This window comes from Cydia fagiglandana, chromosome 8, assembly GCF_963556715.1.
Source record: "Cydia fagiglandana chromosome 8, ilCydFagi1.1, whole genome shotgun sequence".
NCBI classification, from domain to species: domain Eukaryota; kingdom Metazoa; phylum Arthropoda; class Insecta; order Lepidoptera; family Tortricidae; genus Cydia; species Cydia fagiglandana.
Window position 1 is genome coordinate 8,470,816 of NC_085939.1, and position 21,234 is coordinate 8,492,049.

The window sequence follows — 21,234 nt, forward strand, 5'->3', positions numbered from 1 at the left end:
CTCTCTCTTTTTTTGGGTAGTCGTGAAAAAGATGTCACTGTGCAATGAGGGGTAATTAATTTACTGTCGTTTAATTGTGTTGTATATTATTAAATCGACATAATTATTCAATTAAATTTGTTGATGTCCGTACCCCCTCATGTAAACTTAGACTTAATTTGGCAAAAACCTTCCTCGGTGGCTATTTATGTCACTGCGTATTAAATTCAGCGCCATCTGTTAGTTTACCAGGGTACTCAATAGTGGTAGCACATATTTGAAAAAAGTTTGCCCCTCCTTCCTAAGTAGCGCCATAAGATTCAGGGGCAAACTTAAATCAAGCGAGTGTTGTGGCTACCCCCCCTTTTAAGGGTTGAATTTTTATAGCCTATAACCTGGCCGGAGATTTTCTCGACAGATTAGTAAAGTTTGCATCAAAATCCGTTCAGCCGTTTTCATGTGATGCGCGTTCAAATAAACAGACAAACAGATAAACAGATAAACAGACAAACAGACAAAAATTCTAAAAACTGTTGGAACGTGTTCTGTTAGCGATTCTAAGTATCCCCAGCCAACTTTTTTTCAAATATCTTCCATGTACAGACTTTCTACCCTCTACAGCTTTATTATATGTATAGATACACACATATACACATATACTTGTATACATAGAAAATATCCATAACTCAGGAACAAATATTTGTCCTTACCAGGATTCGAACCCGGGACCACGGGACGGGTAGGCAGGGTCACTACCGACTAGGCTAGGAGGCCGTACATAATCCATATTCTCTCAATTGTCCTAAGAGCGTTTTGACATCGTCCGATCCGATATCGGATGTAGGATCCTACATCCCCGTACTGCCGTATTCGAACTTCAAGATATTCACAAGAGACGACACGTACTAGATCCATTCTAGATACTTTATAGTTTTGATATCAACTAGTTCTCTTTTGCAGCGCAATTCGGGCAACAAATGTCACTTTTACCCCTCCGGCCGTTTTGGCAACCAAGTTTCGTAACCAGTTGTCAAAAAACGTTAGATGGAGTAAAATATCCATTAGGTTTGAATTGGATCTCTAGGTCATATCCTGTGGAAATCGTTCAAGAGTATCTCCAGAATCGTGCAAATGTCAAATTTGACAGGTTAGATCTTAAACATATCGTTATCGTATCTTGGTGATGTCTAAAAGATATCTAATAGATGTCTATTTCAAAATCCGAATCGGGCCCGTAGTCAGGCTGCGAGGGAGCGGGCGCCGGCTTTAGCGGTCACGCACACTACAACCAACATTATGCATTCACATACATACGCACACAAACAAATGTTGAAAACAGCGGACGGGGGCTCCGACATTTATCAGAATAGCGCCGCACAGATATCGGATATCGAAGGTGGCAATGACAAAATTAGGTGCAGGAGAGTACCATTGGCGTTAAGTCCGCCTTTGTTGCGTTATAAAAAGTTATAATAGTTAATGAAACACATAAATCATACATTTTACTTCCTTCCGACATCCGATATTGGATCGGATAACGTGAAAACGCTCTTACATGGGTAAGGGCAGAATCCGCTCGGGTACACCCCTGTCAAAGTGTCAAAAGGGCGTAGACCTACGTGTTGGCTTCGGCTCCGCGCACGCCTCTCAAATGTCCAGAGCACCATTGTCCCGTAATGGGTAAAACATATTATTAAGTATATTATATTTTCTGGTTAGTATATTGAAATAAGCTTTAGAAAAATGAGACAGGTATAAGAATTAAGACAGCTTGTGATTGGTTTATAGTGTATTTAGGTTTCAATAAAATGTACACATCAGCCTCTATCTGAATAAAATAAGTAGGTATATAAAGATGTTCAAATAAATGTGAAAGAAAAAGTACATACTTTTACGAGAATATATTTACGGTAATCTGAATTGAATTCTAAACCAACCACTTTTTATGTATCGAATAAAGATATCAAAAATGCTGATATCTATCGATGTTATTATGAATACGAAAGTATTAGGTTATGAAAGGCTTGGTGTAAAAACAAAACATGAAGACGTATATTTGGATTGTTTCACTTTAAAGACATTTTTAAGCATTCTTGTTTCGACTTGTGGTAGACCCATATTATCATAAAGTCAAGAATTATATACCGCGTTTATTAAAAATCCTAATATTATTTTTCGATATATGGCTTAAATTAGAATTCCATTTAAGGCGATATGATTCGACTCATCAACGAATCTGAGGGGGTGAGGTGCGCGGCAAACCGTGAAGCCCCGCCCGCGCGTCCCGAACCGCTCGACGAGCACGTGAGCGCGCGCTATGCGCGGCGGCGATAGCAAACGGGTCACAGTATAAGGATCTTATGATGGCAGTATTTTAACCATACCGTGCAAGGGTCACGTTTTTATAGTTTTTATTGTATATGTATATATTTTCTGATCATTATATTTAGAATTATTATTTTTACAGAGCCATGTGTACTTATTATTTAGTGATCGGTAACAACGTTTTAATTTAATGGCAGCGTAGTAGAATTGGACGCAGTTTAGCGTAAAAGATCCATCCTCTAAAATTTGTCATTTAAATGAATGTCTTTTCCGTTTGACATAAAGTTCAAATTTTACTAACAGATTTTTGTGGATTGGATCTTTTACCGTAAACTACGTCCAATTAAAGTACCGAAAGGGAATAAACATTTTAAGGTGACGGTCAATTAAGGTAAGGTATTGTTCATATAAAGGTAAGGTATAGGTAGGTAGGTAGGTAGGTAGGTAGGTAAGGTAGGTAGGTAGGTAGGTAGGTAGGTAGGTAAGGTAGGTAGGTAGGTAGGTAGGTAGGTAGGTAGGTAGGTAAGGTAGGTAGGTAGGTAGGTAGGTAGGTAGGTAGGTAGGTAGGTAGGTAGGTAGGTAGGTAGGTAGGTAGGTAGGTAGGTAGGTAGGTAGGTAGGTAGGTAAGGTAGGTAGGTAGGTAGGTAGGTAGGTAGGTAGGTAGGTAGGTAGGTAGGTAGGTAAGGTAGGTAGGTAGGTAGGTAGGTAGGTAGGTAGGTAGGTAGGTAGGTAGGTAGGTAAGGTAGGTAGGTAGGTAGGTAGAACCTTAATCAATCGGGGTGAGAGATTAGCATTTTACTCTTAAATACGACAACCTGATAAGAAAACGCAAACATAATCGAAGAGTTTGTATACTACATTGTAAAACACCAGTTGAGTAGAGAGTAATTTTTTTTTATATGACAAATGGTATTCGGTTTTTGAGTATCAAGGCATACCTAAATAAAGAACACTATTCAATAAATTTCAGCAAATCGCTTGAATACATCCCGAAAAACAATACATTAAAGAAAAATAATAATAAAATCATAAGTCAAAAACTGTCACTAGTAGGATGTTGATACTCAGCAAAAATATCCTTCATTATAAGAGGTACTCACAAAAAAAATAATTTAATTTTTTTTTATCGGGTTTAGGGAAAACTCAGTTAAAGGTGAGATGGAGGAGCGGATGATGTAATTGAATTGATTGGCAGAGCTAGACAAAGATAAGTCTGCAACGATTTTGATTTGGTCTAACTTTTAACTTTTTTCATATTATGAGAAAGCCACATAGTGCTTTCGGTGGGGGGTGTTTAGTATTCATCCTTAATACCTACTGCTATACTGATTTACTTGAGGTAGCGAGGCTACTGGCCGGCGACACACAAGCAATGGTCTAAAAAGTAATAACTAACGGTGTCAGTGTCACCAAAACATCGCGACAGAAAGGATATCTGAATTCGCAAAATATACCATAAAACAGTGCCTTGAAATAACGAGGAAGCCAGCAGCGAGCAATCCACCCGCCGAGGCCTCTGCCAGCTGCAGACCACAAAATCCCGGTAAGCCCATCTACAATCTGGTAAAGCAGTATAGTGTAGCGAAGGAACTAACTTAAAAAACTACAGTCCACTGGCTTTACGCCACACGTACATACCGTAATGTAACAAATTATTTTCAATATTATGTTTTGTTTCTTCCAAATATCTATTAAATAATTAACTGATTGTTGTTGAAAACCTGTTCAAGGACGCCGAATTAATATCTACTATTCCACGTCCTTGAACAGGTTTAAAACATCAATCACTTTCTTTTTCTACCAGATATGGTTCAGTCAAATTAATTTCTTCTACCTTTCTTAGCTAAACTCTAGTTCTACCTAAATTAGCCAGACTCTAAAACCAGTACAGGCAGCAGCAGAAATAGATAAGCAGAATAACATGTTCAAAATGATCGACACAGACCTTATTATCTTGACGTTTCCGTGTCATCATTTTGATTACTAGGCCCCGTAGCTATTTCTGCTGCTGACTGTACAATCCAGTAAATTTTAGTGAAAGTTTTATATTTTTATTCAGTCTAGCGTATGCTTTATGTTTATTTATTACTATCGACCCGCCCCGGCCTCGCGCGGGTTAACAAATCGCTTAATAATCCTATAAACTTTTGTATAGGATTTTGCTTTGTTCGTCATTCCCGCAGCTCGACTTTCGGCCTCGCCCAAAATTACTGGGGGTGGAGCATGCTTGGACATTCGAGATAAAGCTCCGGGCCTGACGACCCTCCGCGGGGTCGGCCTTCAGCTTCCTTCGGGCTCGCCTAACCTACTTGGAAATTTGAATTTGGCCTGTGTCCGCCGCCATTTTGGATTTTTCCAATTTCTTTTTCACATAGTAATCTTGGGCCTCCAAGCTCGCCGCATGCCAAATCTCAGCGCACTCGGACCAACATGAAAAAAATTTAAAAAAAAAGTCGCCCTGTGTGAATTTTTTTAAATGCAGTTTGTTTTGTCTTGGGGCCCTCTATGACATTTGGTCGAGCACCCCCCACCCATCTCGCACCGTTTAAAAGTTGCCATACAAAATTAAAATGACCATTATTTCCGCCATCTTGGATTTATTCCAAAAAATTTTTTTCATACGAATTTAGGGGCCTCTATCTTCCGCCATGCCAAATCTCAGCGCGCTCGGACCAACTTGAAAAAAAATAAAAAAAGTCGGCCATTTTGAAAAAAATTAAATGTATTTTGTTTTGTCTTGGGGCCCTCTATGACATTTGGTCGAGCACCCCCCACCCATCTCGCACCGTAATATGAATACTTTTTGAGATATTGGGGAAATTAAAGATCTCTACTTTTCCCCCCTTTTTTTGCTTATAATTTTTGATATTTTGTGTGTGCTACTACACGCTTCGAATACATTTTTCTAGGCATTATGACGAATCTAATGAGGTATCACACGTATTTTTAGGAGTATTATCTCTATTTTTCACCGTGTTCAGTTTCTCGAACAAGACTAATACAACCAAGCACAAGATGAACTGCCTCTAGGCACTTGGAACTCTCAATTATATTTAATTCATGTCGACCGTGGTCAAATATTAAAATTAGTGATATGTATTTAGTTATTAAATAATTGTATTGCGATATGCCTATTATGGTAATTTTTTCAATTATTTCAATTTGACATTTTATATTTATATAAATTTATGATTATGATGATGAATTTGCACGCTTGACGGGCCTGGCACGTTGCATGCGATCCAAAGCCGGGCGCCTTCGGCATCCTCATACTAAAAGCGTAACACTATACATATATTGTAACATCCCCATACTGTGTCAATCCAAATAAATAATTTCTGATTTTCAAAGGAGTCAAAGAGCACGAAGGAATATAATCATTTTGCAGATCGGACGTAGGTATATCAGTAAAGGTGAAATACTGTAAATATATCATACTTACATACTCACAATTATATTATCTAGGAATATAATATTATTTACCTACATTGAAATTGGTTGCTGACATAGTGAAAATACTGAAATATTTTAACTGTTGATGTAGTAAAGCTAGGCGCTTTCAACCACCTCGTAAAGTATTAGATGCTTCTGTTATCAGAAAGTGTGTTTTTATAGCACTTAGTGACTTTTTCTTACGTTTCATATGCTTTGTTTCCCATTGTTTGTAAATGGTAAAATCACGTGACCGCGCGGAACACACTGACACAGGTCCGTCCTCTACAAGCGCTGCCGCGCGACTGAAGAGGGCGTAAGTGCGTTCGCGAGTGATTGCGCTTGCGGATTTAGTAGGTATTGAAACATAGAAATTATTTTAATGATGTTACCGAGACAAAGTGATCCAAAACGTCTAGATTATCTTATTACCTATACATTTGTGTAAAAAACAAGTCAAAAAAGTTTGTATTGTAGATATCGTTTGGATTTATTGTTAAAAAAAGGCGTAACTTTGGAATTTTTTTCTATCGAGCAAAGTTTATCTAATCATGTTTTTGAGATCCAAAACGTATCTGCCAGATCCTTAAGTATAAGATATATTTTTTTCACAATTTTAAAACATTGTTTCTTATATTTCTAATGGATTCAAAAAACTGGTTCGCTTAGCTCCTACGGAAAAAGCACGCCTTAAGACACTGATATTCGCCACTGGCATCTCACCCGCACCAATAAATGCGAGCGAAATAAGCATCTCATGTATTTCATTGCATGTCCACTTAAATGTTGTTTAGAACACAACTTCACGTATAAGCCAGGTATCTGTTTTGCAAGACTTGGCGTTTTCGCAACGAGTATACACATTTCAGAGCGAAGTTAGACTAAGTTCCAAATCCGTAATGTTTTGATGCACTCCGTCTGGCTTCCCGATTAAATGAGGCTCTGTGTCCATTGCAAGATGCCGTTACGTCATTACTAGGTAGATTCAGCAAAAAAAAACATTAAAGCATAAGACACTGGGAGACCAATTTTATTAAAACTTTCATTTTGACATCAATTTACAGTTTGTCATTCGATAGTAAAAATGTAAATGTAAATGCATTTTTTCGTATTTGTCAAGCTGTTTCAGTCAGCATCAGTAGGTATTTTTTTAATTAACGATGGGAACGGATTACTCACTAAATCTGTATGAAGTTCCTCTATTTTGTTTTTCTCGGTCGACTTTGCTCTTTCATAGCGTAAGTGCACGAAAAAAAGACTCGTTGGTCATATCATAAATGCATCCAGGCGTTCAAACGCAAATAAACAACGTAGTATCGCCCTAACGTCTGGTCATTTGACACTGAGTTTTTATTATATGGCTATAAGTACATATACAACGTCATTTAAAACGTTATCAACCACAAAAACCAATGTGAAACGTCATCTCGTAGCTTTTTTGGTATTGCTAAAATTTGGATGTAAGTACAAAGCTATATAATTATTCAGACCCAAGTTTTTAAATAATTAAAACCTTTACATGACACATAAATTCACAGATATAACAATGGAAACGCTCGCTCTTCTAGAAATCGTCGGAGAAGTAATCGCGCAAGTTTCAGAACTGTTTGCATCCAAGATGGAGGGAGGTGTAATGGCCGCCAGTCGTCATGCATCGTAATGACGTAGGTAATAATAGAGATGTGTTGTGTATTTGTTTATATTTGTTTAACTTGTATATAATAATACATGGTCATACTAACTTGCCGTAAATACGATTGTTTGGATGTACTCGTAATTGGCTATCGGCCCTTATCGCACTAAAATCACAATGAATTGAGAAAATATAAGCAAGTAAAAGGTAAGTTTTGCTTCAGCTTATGATTATTATTAGGTATATTATGTAACGAGTAAATACGGTTCACGGTGCAAAAAATATAATTTTGTAAACAGACGTGTGCAAAATTTGAATTAAGTAGCTAGTTAACATCATCAATGTCAATTGATAAAAAGGTACTTCTTAATAGTAAATTAATAAATTAGTAGCTGTCACATTGCATGTCTTAAGAGTGGGGTCGTACAAAAAGTGCGGATGACGTCAAACCACTTATAGGATGATTTCAAATAGTATTTTTGATTTTCATAAACAATTATCACTAATCATTTATCAACCTCTTTATTAAACGATATCGCCACTTGAAATGAGTAAGTACGTTTTTGACTGACACATTGTCAATCAGATGAACAATAAATTGACTTCGTTGTTGTTTAGCTATTGTATCTTCACGATTATATTTAGCTAAAATTTATATTTACTAATGTATAAGAAAACGCTCTAAAATGTCATCTTTACTCGAATATTGTGGCAATTTTCCGTTTTTGGAGGTACGTGACAAACACGTATATTGCTCTTGCTGTAATCAAGATATACCAACGAAGGTATAAGCAATATTAAAAGACATTTATTCGTGAAATTTATTCTATTCACTACATCACCCTACCACCTGTATTATTAATTCCATGGATTTATTTACGATTATTTTGTTACTTCATTAATACTACTTTGTTACTACATGTCACACGGAAGTATAAATACAAACTCAAACATCATCCTGTGTGCAAGATTACGTCATTTTTACGTCATCCGCACTTTTTGTCCGACCCCTGCTTAAGACGCATTTTTTTACCATAGGTACATCATATTTACAACCCAAAGTCTACACCTACACATTAAAATTGATGAGGTGTGCATAAGCGTGTCTCTGCGGTATGGGCTAGAAAGGAAAAAGGATACGGTCTTATGTCATTTGTTCTTATTAGTCTTGAGTTTATTCCGGCAACATGGTCCTGTTTTCTCCTTAGGGACTGTTGTAAGTAAAACGGTAGGTACTATTTATACAAAAACGCAACCGTGATAACGAAGCGAAGGTGGCGCCATTGTGGATCATTTTATTTATGTTTTGTTTTATTTTATTCATGTGAAGATGCAGCAGCTATGACATTAACATAGAAATTATAGTAGATACAGGAAGACAATTATAGGAACTCACAGGTAGTAACATAATACTAAACTAACAGGTACTACTTATACTAAGGTTACGTACTATCGCAACCAAATATGTGAACAAAGCTAGTACAAATTATATCTAATAAGGATAAGTGTTGTTAGTCATCAATAAAAAATACTAACAATATAATACATACATATATTATTCCAACAGTTGTTCGTATAATCTTGACAAGAATAAAATGTTAGTAGCGTTCCGCAAACCATTCGACTACATCTCGGCAGAACTCCACAATATTTAACTTTTAAGTAACGAATACTTCACACTTTTTCCAACACCCGCGCCGTCTTGGACGCAGACATATATTACAATAGATGTTCAATGTAACCTTGGAAAAATGGAATCAATTATAATAACGACATTGTACCATAATTTCAAAGCTCTGACTTTCAATACGCCAAGGTGTGAAACGTTGAGTGATTCTAGTTCAATTAACTATCGGTCTAGGCAACTAATCGAAGTTTAATGAACGGCTTTAATTAGCTGGCTAATTAAACTAAATGGCTGTATAAATCGCTGAGTTTTAGTGTCATGAGTGTTTCAGATACTTGAAAGTGAGTAAATGACATAATATTACTTACATGAACAATTCACGAGATCACATACAACAAATAATGATCCTGATAATTATGTCAGTGTGAAAGTGATCATCATCATTCGCTTGCCCTTATCCCATTAATTTGGGGTCGGCGCAGCCTGTCTTTTTCTCCCATAACTCTCTCTCGCCCGTCATCTCATCATTCACTTGAATTCGTTTCATATCATCTCTCACACACTCCATCCATCTTTTTCTCGGTTTTCCACTCCGTTACTTCTCTCCACATTTATTATTCATAATACCTTTCTCGTCACATGACTTTCGTCTCTCCGCATCACATGCCCGTACCACGCTAGGCGATTCGCTCTTACTTTTTCTACTAGAAAAGTAAACTTACTTTTTCTACTCAAAAGTGATATTTCTTCAATCAAAACCGTCACTTTTGACACTGACATATCAGTATCATATCGGTAACAGATCAAATAACTAAAACTCGATTTGGGCTATTAGTTTTTGAGTTTATGTCACGCTAAGTTGGTGCAGGGCTCGGAACCGGTATTTTTAAAAAACCCCCAAATAGACCAATATTTTGAATTATTTTATGCTCTTTACGTAAGACTGGATATATATGTATTTAGGTAACGAATTTGTGTTATCAGATTGTTCAATTAAAAAAGCAATAATAAACCAAAGAACGAAAAAGAACGTAATAATACCGGTATTTTTGTATGGAGCAAAAACCGGTTTCCGAGCCCTGAGTTGGTGTGTTGGCGAGATCTACATACGTACAGATAAATGTCTTTGGTATGGGCCATAAAGTTGCCAGAGTTTTTAGAGTTCTGATGCTCAAGTTTAACTACGAAAGTAGGTTTCTGGTTTGGTTCTACTTATAAGCGTTTCAGTTTACTATCGCGTCGACTATTAAGCTTACGCTCGTTTAGTTTGTAATTAGTTTGTGTTATGGGAAAGTACTTATTGAAGTTACAAAGGATGTCTTCTTAGTCAGGTTTGCTAAGATGAAACTAAAATTAATTATACCTATCATTGTTACTTTGTTGCTTGTAAAGTTTATACATACCCAAAACCGTATTCAGAGTCATTAAAATACGAAACCGTTTTATAATATAAGTAATAAATAACTACTTACATAAACATCGCGATTGTTGTAGGTATTTGTACTGACTTCTGATTCTATTAACTGATTAACCGCAGTCAGTAAAAGTATAAAAAATAATTTAGATAGGTATTACCGCGGTGTCACAGAAAAATTTTTTTCCTTGAGAAATTGCGTTGGCGTTGCTGTCATGGTTGCATTGCTATCAAGCAATTTCCCAAAGAGATTGACAGTCTGACAGTATCGCCCTGTTTACCGCTGCATGCCCTATCCTGCAATGCTTTTGCAGTCAGAATGTAATTGTTATTTATAATTGTTAAGCATAGTCATTAAATGAAATTAAAATATGGTAAATCTAATCGGTAAATTTTGAGAAGGCGGTCCGAATAGTCACTAAATTTTGAAATAGATTTACTCAGAAGAGGAGGGATGGCTTCATTGAAGATGGGTGCTCCGAGAAGATGTAGACTGTCTTTAGATATATTTTTGATGGATGGCGCGATGTTATTAAAACTTTGAATAATTTGGGATACCGAAGAAGAATCTACATTGTCGGAAATATATAATTCACATTTATTGAAATTTAATTCCAGCCCAATGTCTTTAAATTTATCGGTAAATTTGGGTTATTCCATGAAACAATATCTAATTATCAATAATTAACTTAACAAATTGACGTTAACCATAGTAAAACTAATAGATCAATCAAATTAGATTTTTTCGTCGAATTAATTCCCAGCAAGTTGAAAATAGTTTTGATACCTTCATTTGGTCCTAAATGCGGCTAATCCGTGTTTCCTCCATCCCAAGAGGTGTGCATAAATTTTTTCCTATTAATTTTTGTGACAGAACTTCCCAGGTATCTACACTCGGGTACGCTAGGCCGCTACTCTCCTATTCTCCCGCTCGCCACAAGCTGCCCTACCTTGACTGATTGCACTGGTCAAACCAGCGGGTCAAGGGGTCGTCACATCCCTACGCCTACGTATGAATTTTTTTAAATACAATTTTGCGTTAGCCCACGCTTAAAAAACGAATCCATCGATTATCAAACCCTTCTGCCTCATAGTAATTGACCTGTAAGTTTGAATAAGGTCTGACAGTTATATATTACGTAATTCGGCACTACAACTCCGTTTAAATATCTCGTACCGAGAACCTTTCTCACGCATCCTCAAACTGCGGCATAGCACTAATGCCCTCACGTTTTTATCGCCTTAGGTGTCACGCCGCGCGGAATGCGACCCCCGAGCATCTCGGTATGTGTGATAAAGAGCGGTCGCGTCTTTTGCACGTCGGGCTTGCACTTAGTAAAATAAGCCCCCAGACTATTTCATTTCGCCGTGCTTGCTAGGAAGTAGTAGGTACCTACACAATTTTAAGCTGTTAGACATTTTGTAAGGTCAGATGGCAGTCGCGTTCGTAAAAACTGCCTACGTCAAATCATCATCATAGTTGTCAAGCGGACCGCATCAGGCTCCCATGAGCCGTGGCAAAATGCCGGGATAAAGCAAGGAAGAAGAAGAAAACATTTTGTAAGTACATACTATGATTGCGCGAAAAGCAGCTGCCGATTGTGGAAATAATACCTACTTTAACACATTGACCGCCGGGAACACGATCGGTAGGTTCTCTGTTCGTAGTCGCTTTCATCTACAAAGCGGAAAGACGCTGAGATCGGCTAGCGTAGAGCTACGTAAACGTTGACAGTGAATGTGTTAACTTTATCTTATTTTACTTTGTTTTAAGACCTAGTCAGTATGTGTATTGCACGTAGTTGCCTGCTGCTTTGATCTACCTATTGTGCATTGAAAATCAGATTAAAGTAGGTAGCAAGAAATATTTCTGATTCCTTGGCTATTTCCGCATGTCACTGCACAACAATGCCAACAAAAACAACAAGTGGTTTGTGGTATTAAAAGAAGTTTTCTAGACTGATTTATAAGTCCTATGTGCTTATTTATATTCACGTAACATCCAAACTTACCTCGCGGTGAAACGGTAGAAAATAAACATTTTTTACCAATTCTGTCGTGCAGTAGCATTGACAAATCTCGCAAGAAACTTTAAAGCGAGCGCCAAGCTAAAGGTGAGCAACGTAGCGAAGGGTTGTGTAATCAAAATTCAATCAATAACAATCCACGCACAGAAATTATACCCATGATTAATTTGACTTGACCGTTATTCGAAGCTTATTTAATTGAGATAGGCAGCACGTTTCCCGCCGGGTATTGCTATCTCTTTCTATACCCCTTCCATGTTTCTCCCTCCACCTGGCAGTGGGGATGACTTTGGTTCATTCCCAGATTTTAATTTGTTCTTCATTGGCGTCTAGTTTCCCGCCGCGGTTGGTCGCGCTCTCAAAAATATTATCCAGAACAAAGCATTGGAATTTATTTCGTAGTTTGGATATCAAGCGCGACGGTTAAGTTGTCATTATTACGGTATAGTATCTACTATTACCGAATTACATTTATTGTATGCAACAATACACGTAAGTTCTAAACATTTTGAGAAGTTCATCGAGTAGTAGTAGCAGTTCTACTAGCTCCTGCAAGTCTAGCCCGAGGCGAAGACGGCACCGCAAGTCAAAGAAAAGGGGGGGCACAAAAAAGGAGCTACTTAAATTGACAAAACTCGTTAACAGCTTGCAGACACAAATAGCAAGATCAAACGAATGTATTCGCCCGTACGATAATAATTCAGATATTTCAGATTGCAGTCGAGATCTTTATGTGGAAAATGAACCAGACCAGGCACCGCCTGTGCCCGTGGAACCAGAGCCGTTTGCTTTTGGACTCGGTACCAAATTAAAAGAACCGGCTATGCCAGGCACGTCAGAAGGTGAGTTAAAGCTATTGTGTGATATACAGCGGTTGAATCATAACGAATGGTTTAATTTACGCTATGCAGAGATCCAAAAAGTGTATAATCACACTCCAGGCTATACAGACTTAGAAACTAACGACGAGGTTAGAGAGTATGATCAGAATCCTCACTTAGTGCAGGCGGATAGAGCTTTCGGTGCATTAACCTACTGTATGCTAAAACAGCAGGAGGCTTTACACGCAGCCGTGCAGGATGTGCTGACTTGGGCTCAGGGAGGCACGGAAATTGTACACGAGGCTCTTCGTGAAAAACTTAACAGTGTTTTTCTCAGTGGTGATTACTACAAGGTTTCTGAAGATTTTTTACAGGTTATATGTGGCCACAGAGCGGAAGTGATTCAAATGCGACGTAACGGAATCACTAAACATGTCAAAGATAAGTTGGTCAAATCCGCTTTACGTAAGATTCCTCCATCAGGAACGTCACTGTTTAACGCTGAGGCTTTTACGGCTGCAATCGAAAAATATGGCGGTGTACGAAAATGTTTCTGGCCCTTACCTAAGACTCCTGCTTCGCAAGCAGGCCCTTCAAAGATGACAAGCGCGCCCTCGCAGGGTGCAGCGCCTCGTAAAGTACTCTCGCAGGGTACTCGCTATAATCAGGCACATGCTGCTGGTAACAACTACGAGAATCATGGCTATTCTGATGCAAATAATATCCCACCCTCGCGGGGTGGCTACCATCATCCGTACCCTTCGCAAGGGTATCAAAATACATACAATTCTGCTCGCTCTAATACAAGGCCAATTCCTGGGCCCTCCTTTCGAGACCGTCAGCCAAGAGACTATCAGCAAAGAGGTCGGGGAGGACGTAAGCGCCCTCATTCCCCCGCGGGGCAGAGACAGAACAAGCGAAGAAGATATTGACTCGATACAGTTCAGGGCCGGCCGTTTAGCAAATTATTACAATATGTGGAGAGGAATGAATGCTCCAGACTTCTTGTTACGGATAATAAAAGGGTATCGCATACCCTTCATACAAAAACCGCCTCTCCTTTATCCGAGTCTTCATCAGAGCAGCTACGAGTGCCCACACTCGACCGAAATGACAGCTGTTATCAATCAAATGAAGACTCAAGGTGTACTGGAAGTGGCAGAGCCCTCACCCAGTTTTCTTTCCACAATTTTCCTTGTACCAAAGAGCGACGGCACTGCTCGTCCTATTTTCAACCTAAAGGCCCTGAACAGATTCGTATTGACAGAACGCTTCAGTTTATTAAACGTTCATCGCATACCGGACTTTCTTCAACCAAGAGATTGGTTGTGCAAAATAGACCTGTCGCAGGCTTATTTTCATCTACCAGTTGCCCAAGCGCACAGAAGATTCTTGCGTCTTATCTACAGGCAAGAATTACTAGAAATGACCTGCTTGCCATTCGGTTTGAGCACAGCGCCCAAGGTTTTTGCGTCAATCACCAACTGGATTGCTCAGACGCTGAGAAAGGAGGATATTCGAGTAGTTGTATACCTCGACGACTTCTTGATTGCCCACCAGATCAAAGAGACTCTTGTCACCCACGTAAACGTAGTCCTAACAAGACTAGAATCACTGGGATGGATAGTCAACTACGAGAAATCAGTGTTGAAACCTCAGAGAGGTCTGGTGTATTTGGGCGTTTATTGGGACCCGTGGTCCAATCAGAAGTATCTGCCGAAAGACAAAGTACCCAAGTTAATCTCGCAGATACGTCAAATGTTAAACACCAACAAAACAAACCGGAAGGAGTTGGAGAAATTGGTGGGACTCCTAAACTTTGCGAGTTTCGTGGTTCACTTGGGAAGGCTAAACTATCGAGCCTTATTAAATCTCCTAAATCGGATACCAGAAGTTTCGAAAAGGACATATGCGATACCTCAAGATGCGAGGGACGATCTAGTATGGTGGATGCACAATTGTCTTTGCCCGTCTCCAATTCATGTGCCACCGGCGTCTCATTTTCTGACAACCGACGCATCAGATCTTGCATGGGGAGCGCAACTAGATTATCAGTCTCTCTGGGGTCTCTGGACGAGTGCGGAAAAAGAGTTGCACTGCAATCAAAAGGAGATGCTTGCCATTCTAAACGTTTTGGAAGATCGTTGTCAGTTCCTGTCTCACTCGACGGTCCTAGTTCAGAGCGACAACAAGACTGTTATAGCTTACCTCCGCAATCAGGGAGGAACAAGGTCAACACCTCTCTTACAGCTAACGTACAGAGTCTTCCAACTGCTGGAGCAGTATCAGATCCATCTGAGCCTGTTTTACTTACCGGGGAGGTACAACAGTCACGCGGATCATCTATCGAGATTGCGTGCACCTCCGGAATGGCATCTTCTTCCAGAATGCACGGAGCGAGTGTTTTCCAAGTGGGGAGTACCAGTAATAGATCTGTTTGCTTCGGCGAGAGCTCATGTCGTAATCAACTATGTATCGATAGACCAAAACGATCACGAAGCCCTGTTTCACGACGCCTTTTCAAAGGTTTGGAATTTCGAACTGGCGTGGATTTTTCCACCCCCGTACTTGATACCGAAGGTGCTGGCTCACCTAAACCAAGCTTCAGGAACATTTCTGATGATAGTTCCTCGATGGCACCGTGTTTTCTGGCGTGCGGATCTCAAGGCTCGTGCCATAGCCGCACCCTTTACTCTACATCATCTAGACAAGGTCTTACTGGACGTGACCACAAATCTTCCGCCCCCGAATGTTCACGAGATGACGCTAGAAGTCTGGAAGTGTGGGGGTGGTCGGAAAGTCTAACGGGCTGGAACTCTGAACAAATCTCCCTACTTCAGTCCTCTTGGCGCGCCTCTACACGCAAGACGTATAATACAGCTTGGAAGAAGTGGGTAGTTTGGTCGATGCAGCATAAAGTAAATACTACACAACCTTCGGGTGCAGATGTTGCCAAATACTTAACTGACCTTTATTTGATTGACAAATTATCTTACAAGACAATCCTGTTATACAAATCTGTAGTGTCGACTCTTTGTAATACGGAGGCTTCGGAAAGATTAAGTACTCATGTCCAGGGTTGGGCAGTATTTCAATTACATGTATTTGAAATACGTATTTGAAATACAAATTAGTATTTTGTATTTGTATTTCAAATACTACTTGGAAAAGTATTTTGTATTTGGTATTTCAAATACTGCACTCGCATGTATTTAGAATTTTGTATTTCAAATACTTCAAGCTTCAAAATACATTTCCACAAAATACTAACATTTCATTAAATTCGAACGTCATGGCAAGTTGGTAACCTTAGACCGTCGAAACATTTTCAACCGTGTGCCCGTGTGATAGCCCCTTTAGAACATAGTGGCATTGACAGCAGCAACACTGAGTGTAAGTGTCAACGTCAAGTGTCATAAGTGTCAAATCACTCTGGAATTTAGTTCGTTACGCCGGTTACGCGGTATTTCTGTTACTTTACTGTATTAAGTTTATAGTAGATTAAGTTTATGGCGTTGGGGATCGGCGATTATTACCTATTATATGATGAATTCAAATTCAAGTCTATCTTCTGCGAGGTCTGTGGCATCGATATCCAGAGAGGAACAAGGCAGTGGTGTTGACAACAATGACAATGTCGGTGGTTGTACCTCAACAATGACAACAACTTATCCACTCATTTTAACTGGTGGCAAATATTTCGAAGTGAAAGTGACGACAGACATCAATGCCCTCGGTGGTAGCAAAGATCCAGAAAAAGTTGAAGCAACTTGTATAAAATGTCAAACAGTTATTAAAGGTAGTCTTAAGGCTACCAGCAACTTTAAAGTACATTTGAAGGTAAGACAGTTAAGAAAAGAATTGAATAATTGAATTTTGTACATGTCTTGTTCTTATCCCTACTTCCAAGGCCATCTCAAACTATTTTGGGGCCCTTGGGCATTGCGCACATAAGAATTGGGCCCTTTTGGAAAGGAAAGCAAGCGAATTAAACTAAAAATTCTTTGATCGGTATATAATTTAATAATTTATGATGAACTTAAGACTACATACCTACTATACTATATACCATGGTTTTGTCTGAATTATGTATAAACCACAAAAGGTATTTTATTTAGTGAAAACTAACATTAATGTTTTTAGGGTTTCATATTTACCTCAAAATTAAAAAAAAATGGAACCCTAATAGGATCACTTGTCTGTTGTTGGATATATTATTATTGTCACATGTTTTATATGAGCAAGATTTATGTAAACTTAAGAATTATTTACTTACATAATTTATATGATTTTATTTTAGCGTAAATATCCGGATGCTTTATTAGAATATGAGAAAGATAAAGAAAACACCCAGGGCAAAAGGAAAAAAAAACAGAAAACCCTCAATGAGAAAAGTCTAACACAAATGAAATTGAATATTTCAAGTTTCAAATCACAAAAAGAACATTCAGTGCAACAAAAGCTAGATAATAACATACTTAACTATGTTGTCAACAGTATGAAACCACTAAGTACTGTGGATGATCCTAACTTCGTAAAGATGTTTACTGACATATCTGAACAGCTTCAGGTTATGTCCAGAAGAACATTAGGGAGAAAAATTGATACAGCCCAAAAAACTGTTACAGATAAACTTATAAGCATTTTCAGTAAATTGGACTATGTGTCCACAACAGCAGACATATGGTCTACAAAAACCAGAAGCTTTCTTGGTGTAACAGCTCATTGGGTATGTATGTCAAGTATTTATATTTTACATTTATATAATGTGTAAATATCGTGTAAGTATGTTTAAATCAATTACATTACACCAAGATGTAATAATAATATAATCTATAAAAAGTCTATAGTCCCAAAGAGCAGTCTAAAAATATATATTTATTTTTTGTTAAAACTTATGACTAAAATGTTTTGTTTCAGATCAATGAGGCTACACTTGAACGTATGAGCTGTGTCTTGTCATTCAATCGCTTTAAGGGTTCTCACACATACGATAAAATTGCTGAAATGCTGTTTGAAGTCCAGTCAGATTTTAGACTAGCACATGATCAAATGATATCTACAACCACAGACAACGGATCGAATTTCGTTAAAGCATTCAGAGAATTTGGTATTGTCGACTATGTACCAGATTTCTCAGGTCCTGAAGGTGAACATTTAATTTTATTCTTATACAAATAATTTTCCACATTATATTAACTGTGTGACCTATGTTAGATTGACAATTTGACATGTATCCTAATATTTATTTCTTATTTTTAGATACAATGGAATTGGACAATTTTAGCGCAAGTGACACTCTATATGAAGAGGTGCTTTTAGTTAATAATTCTGAAGAACTTGAAACAAGGGAATTGTATTTGCCACGACATCTGAGATGTGCCAGTCACACTCTAAGCCTTTTAGCCACAACAGACTTGAACAATTACATAAAAAATTCTCTCATTAGCAGAATACATTATTCTGCCACTGCTAAATGCACTTTGCTCTGGAACATGTCAAGAAAACCAAAGTCTGCGGAAATAATCAAGGAACATCTTGGGCATCAATTATTATACCCATGTCCAACAAGGTGGAATTCCCTCTATGATGCTATTCTCCATCTCATGAAAAGCAAAACTAAACTAAATAGTTTATTTGAACAGTTAGGCAAGGCAAACACATTTTCAGCAGTAGAACTTGAATATTTAGAAGAGTTATTGGAGGTTTTGAAACCTATCGCGTCAGCTCTTGACTACCTTCAGGGTGATAATTGCTAATTGGTAAACTGTTACCCACGTTGATGACTATTAAAACCAAACTGGAAAGACTACAAAACAGTAATCTGCGCCATTTCTCTCGAGTTGTACCAAAACTACTAGAAAGTTTAGAAAAGAGGTTTGACAAATTTCTCCAATTGAGACCTGAAGCCAATGAAGCTATTTTGGCAGCTTGTTTCCATCCAGCGTATAAAATGCGATGGCTACCAGAAACCTGTTTAAACGAGGACAAGCAAAGGTTACAAAATCTTGCGATCACAACGTTGGAATCAGTTTCAGTGCTTCCAAGAAGTGGTAGTGGTAGTTCTAGCATTAGCAAGAATGATGACGATGATTTCATCATCTTCTCTGATTATACACGTGATAGGCCAGTCACATGTATGGAAGTAGAATTAGTGAGTTTTTTAAATGAGAAGGGGAAAGATCTCAGTGCCCTTGAACGCTACCCAAACATTAAAAAAATGTTTATTAAATTTAATACCAGCCTATGCTCTTCCGGTCCAGTTGAGAGACTGTTTTCATTGGCTGGATACATTCATTCGCCAACTAGACGAAACTTATCTGACAATACTTTTAGGAATTTAGTTTTTATGAAAGGCAATTCCTTCTTCAATTCATAATCATAAAAACATGAATGTTATGTTAAAAGTGTAAAAGTATTCTGTATTTTGTATTTCAAATACATAATTTTGAATACTGTATTTTGTATTTTGTATTTCAAATACCTGTCACCAAAGTATTTTGTATTTTGTAATTTAAATACATTTTTAAATGTATTTTATATTTCGTATTTGAAATACAATGAAGACAGTATTTTGCCCAACCCTGCTCATGTCCTTGTTAAGCATGTGTTAAAATCCATAGCATTAAGAAATCCAATAGATAAAAAACCTCCGATTTGGAATGTGGAAGTCCTGATTGCGTATCTTAGAAAATCTAAAATTAACCATGACAATATTTTTGAGGTTTGCAGAAGAACTGCATTGCTCCTCCTTCTCTGCTCTGGCAGAAGAATTCACGATCTTACGTTGCTAAATATTGATCGTAATCACTGCGTATTCTCGGATGGTTCAATGATCTTTTGGCCTATGTTTGGGTCTAAAACTGATTGCGCGGATTACAGACAATCAGGGTGGAGATTACTTGCTAATGAGTCATGTCAAAATCTTGACCCTGTTTTTTGGATTAAAAAAACAGTCTCACTATTAAAAGGTAGAAGAGAATCAGTGAATTGTAATAGCCTTTTTATTTCTCTGAGAGGTGATGTTAAAGTTGCATCGCGTGCTCTGATTGCTGGTTGGGTTAAATCCGTGTTTAGGGAGGCAGGCATAACGGCAACACCTGGAAGCATTCGTGCTGCTGTAGCCTCTAAGAATTGGGTGGATAATTGTTCTGTAGAAGATATTCTGTCACGAGGTAATTGGCGCTCTGAAAACACGTTTAAAAATTATTACAGACGAGAGGTTATGCCTGCGCCCTCCTCGAATAATCCAATGAATATATCAAATTTGTTTGCAGCAGTTGATTAGATCTAATCCAACAATAACTAATAAATATTAGTCCTAGATATTCTGATTGTTATACATATTTAGGACTTCTTGGTGTTAACAAAAACTCTCATTGAGAAATTTTGTGTCAATTATTGTTGATTACTTTAATAACCTTTACGGTTTGAAAATTGTGGTTAATTATGTGGTTAATCTTACTTTGATTAAGAAGTACTAATTTATTGAAATTCAGTTAGCAATACTTGCTAATCGTGTTCAAGAAGTCTTATTACCATTGCTTTATGTTTGTGTTACGATATCTCTGATGGTGTTTATCCATTTTTCGAAATCGTACCATGTATCATCGTATGAACCCTTCATTAAAAAGTGAAGTATGATTATTCTGTTGTTTACTTTCAAACAATCTAGCAAAAATGTTTCCATACCACAAGTGAAGTGGTATAAATTTTATAGAACCCTTGTCACATTGGCATCTTAAGTCCTCCACCAGGCGATAACAAACATGTCTCAATTAAATAAGCTTCGAATAACGGTCAAGTCAAATTAATAGACGCGTTTTACCTACCATTAAAACGCATATTAATTTACTTACCTTATTCGAAGCTTATGAGTAAACTCTGCCTGGTTTAATTTCGATCCAATGAAGAACAAATTAAAATCTGGGAATGAACCAAAGTCATCCCCACTGCCAGGTGGAGGGAGAAACATG

At 37.9% G+C, this 21,234-nt stretch overlaps 2 protein-coding genes and 1 long non-coding RNA gene across 3 annotated transcripts in view; 2 read left to right on the forward strand and 1 right to left on the reverse strand.

Moving 5' to 3' along the window:
- The window catches only part of LOC134666626 (uncharacterized), a 298,176-nt gene that overhangs the window by 210,361 nt on the left and 66,581 nt on the right, over positions 1-21,234 (reverse strand). The gene's annotated exons all lie outside the window — the stretch shown is intronic.
- On the forward strand, positions 12,958-14,288 carry LOC134666579 (uncharacterized). Its single transcript, XM_063523780.1, has one exon. The coding sequence runs from the start codon at positions 13,261-13,263 to the stop codon at positions 14,188-14,190; it is 930 nt and encodes a 309-aa protein (XP_063379850.1). The 5' UTR covers positions 12,958-13,260; the 3' UTR covers positions 14,191-14,288.
- Positions 16,582-19,572, forward strand: LOC134667023 (uncharacterized). The gene is made up of 4 exons (XM_063524330.1): positions 16,582-17,098; positions 17,559-17,987; positions 18,179-18,407; positions 18,521-19,572. The coding sequence occupies exons 1-4, from the start codon at positions 16,802-16,804 to the stop codon at positions 19,015-19,017; spliced, it is 1,452 nt and encodes a 483-aa protein (XP_063380400.1). The 5' UTR covers positions 16,582-16,801; the 3' UTR covers positions 19,018-19,572.

Excerpts from the sequence above, each read along its gene's own strand:
- LOC134666579 (XM_063523780.1), top strand. The coding sequence starts at position 13,261 with ATGCCAGGCACGTCAGAAGGTGAGTTAAAGCTATTGTGTGATATACAG.
- LOC134667023 (XM_063524330.1), top strand. The coding sequence starts at position 16,802 with ATGATGAATTCAAATTCAAGTCTATCTTCTGCGAGGTCTGTGGCATCG. Across the intron at positions 17,099-17,558 it reads ACTTTAAAGTACATTTGAAG|CGTAAATATCCGGATGCTTT; the intron begins GTAAGACAGTTA and ends ATTTTATTTTAG. Across the intron at positions 17,988-18,178 it reads TTGGTGTAACAGCTCATTGG|ATCAATGAGGCTACACTTGA; the intron begins GTATGTATGTCA and ends GTTTTGTTTCAG.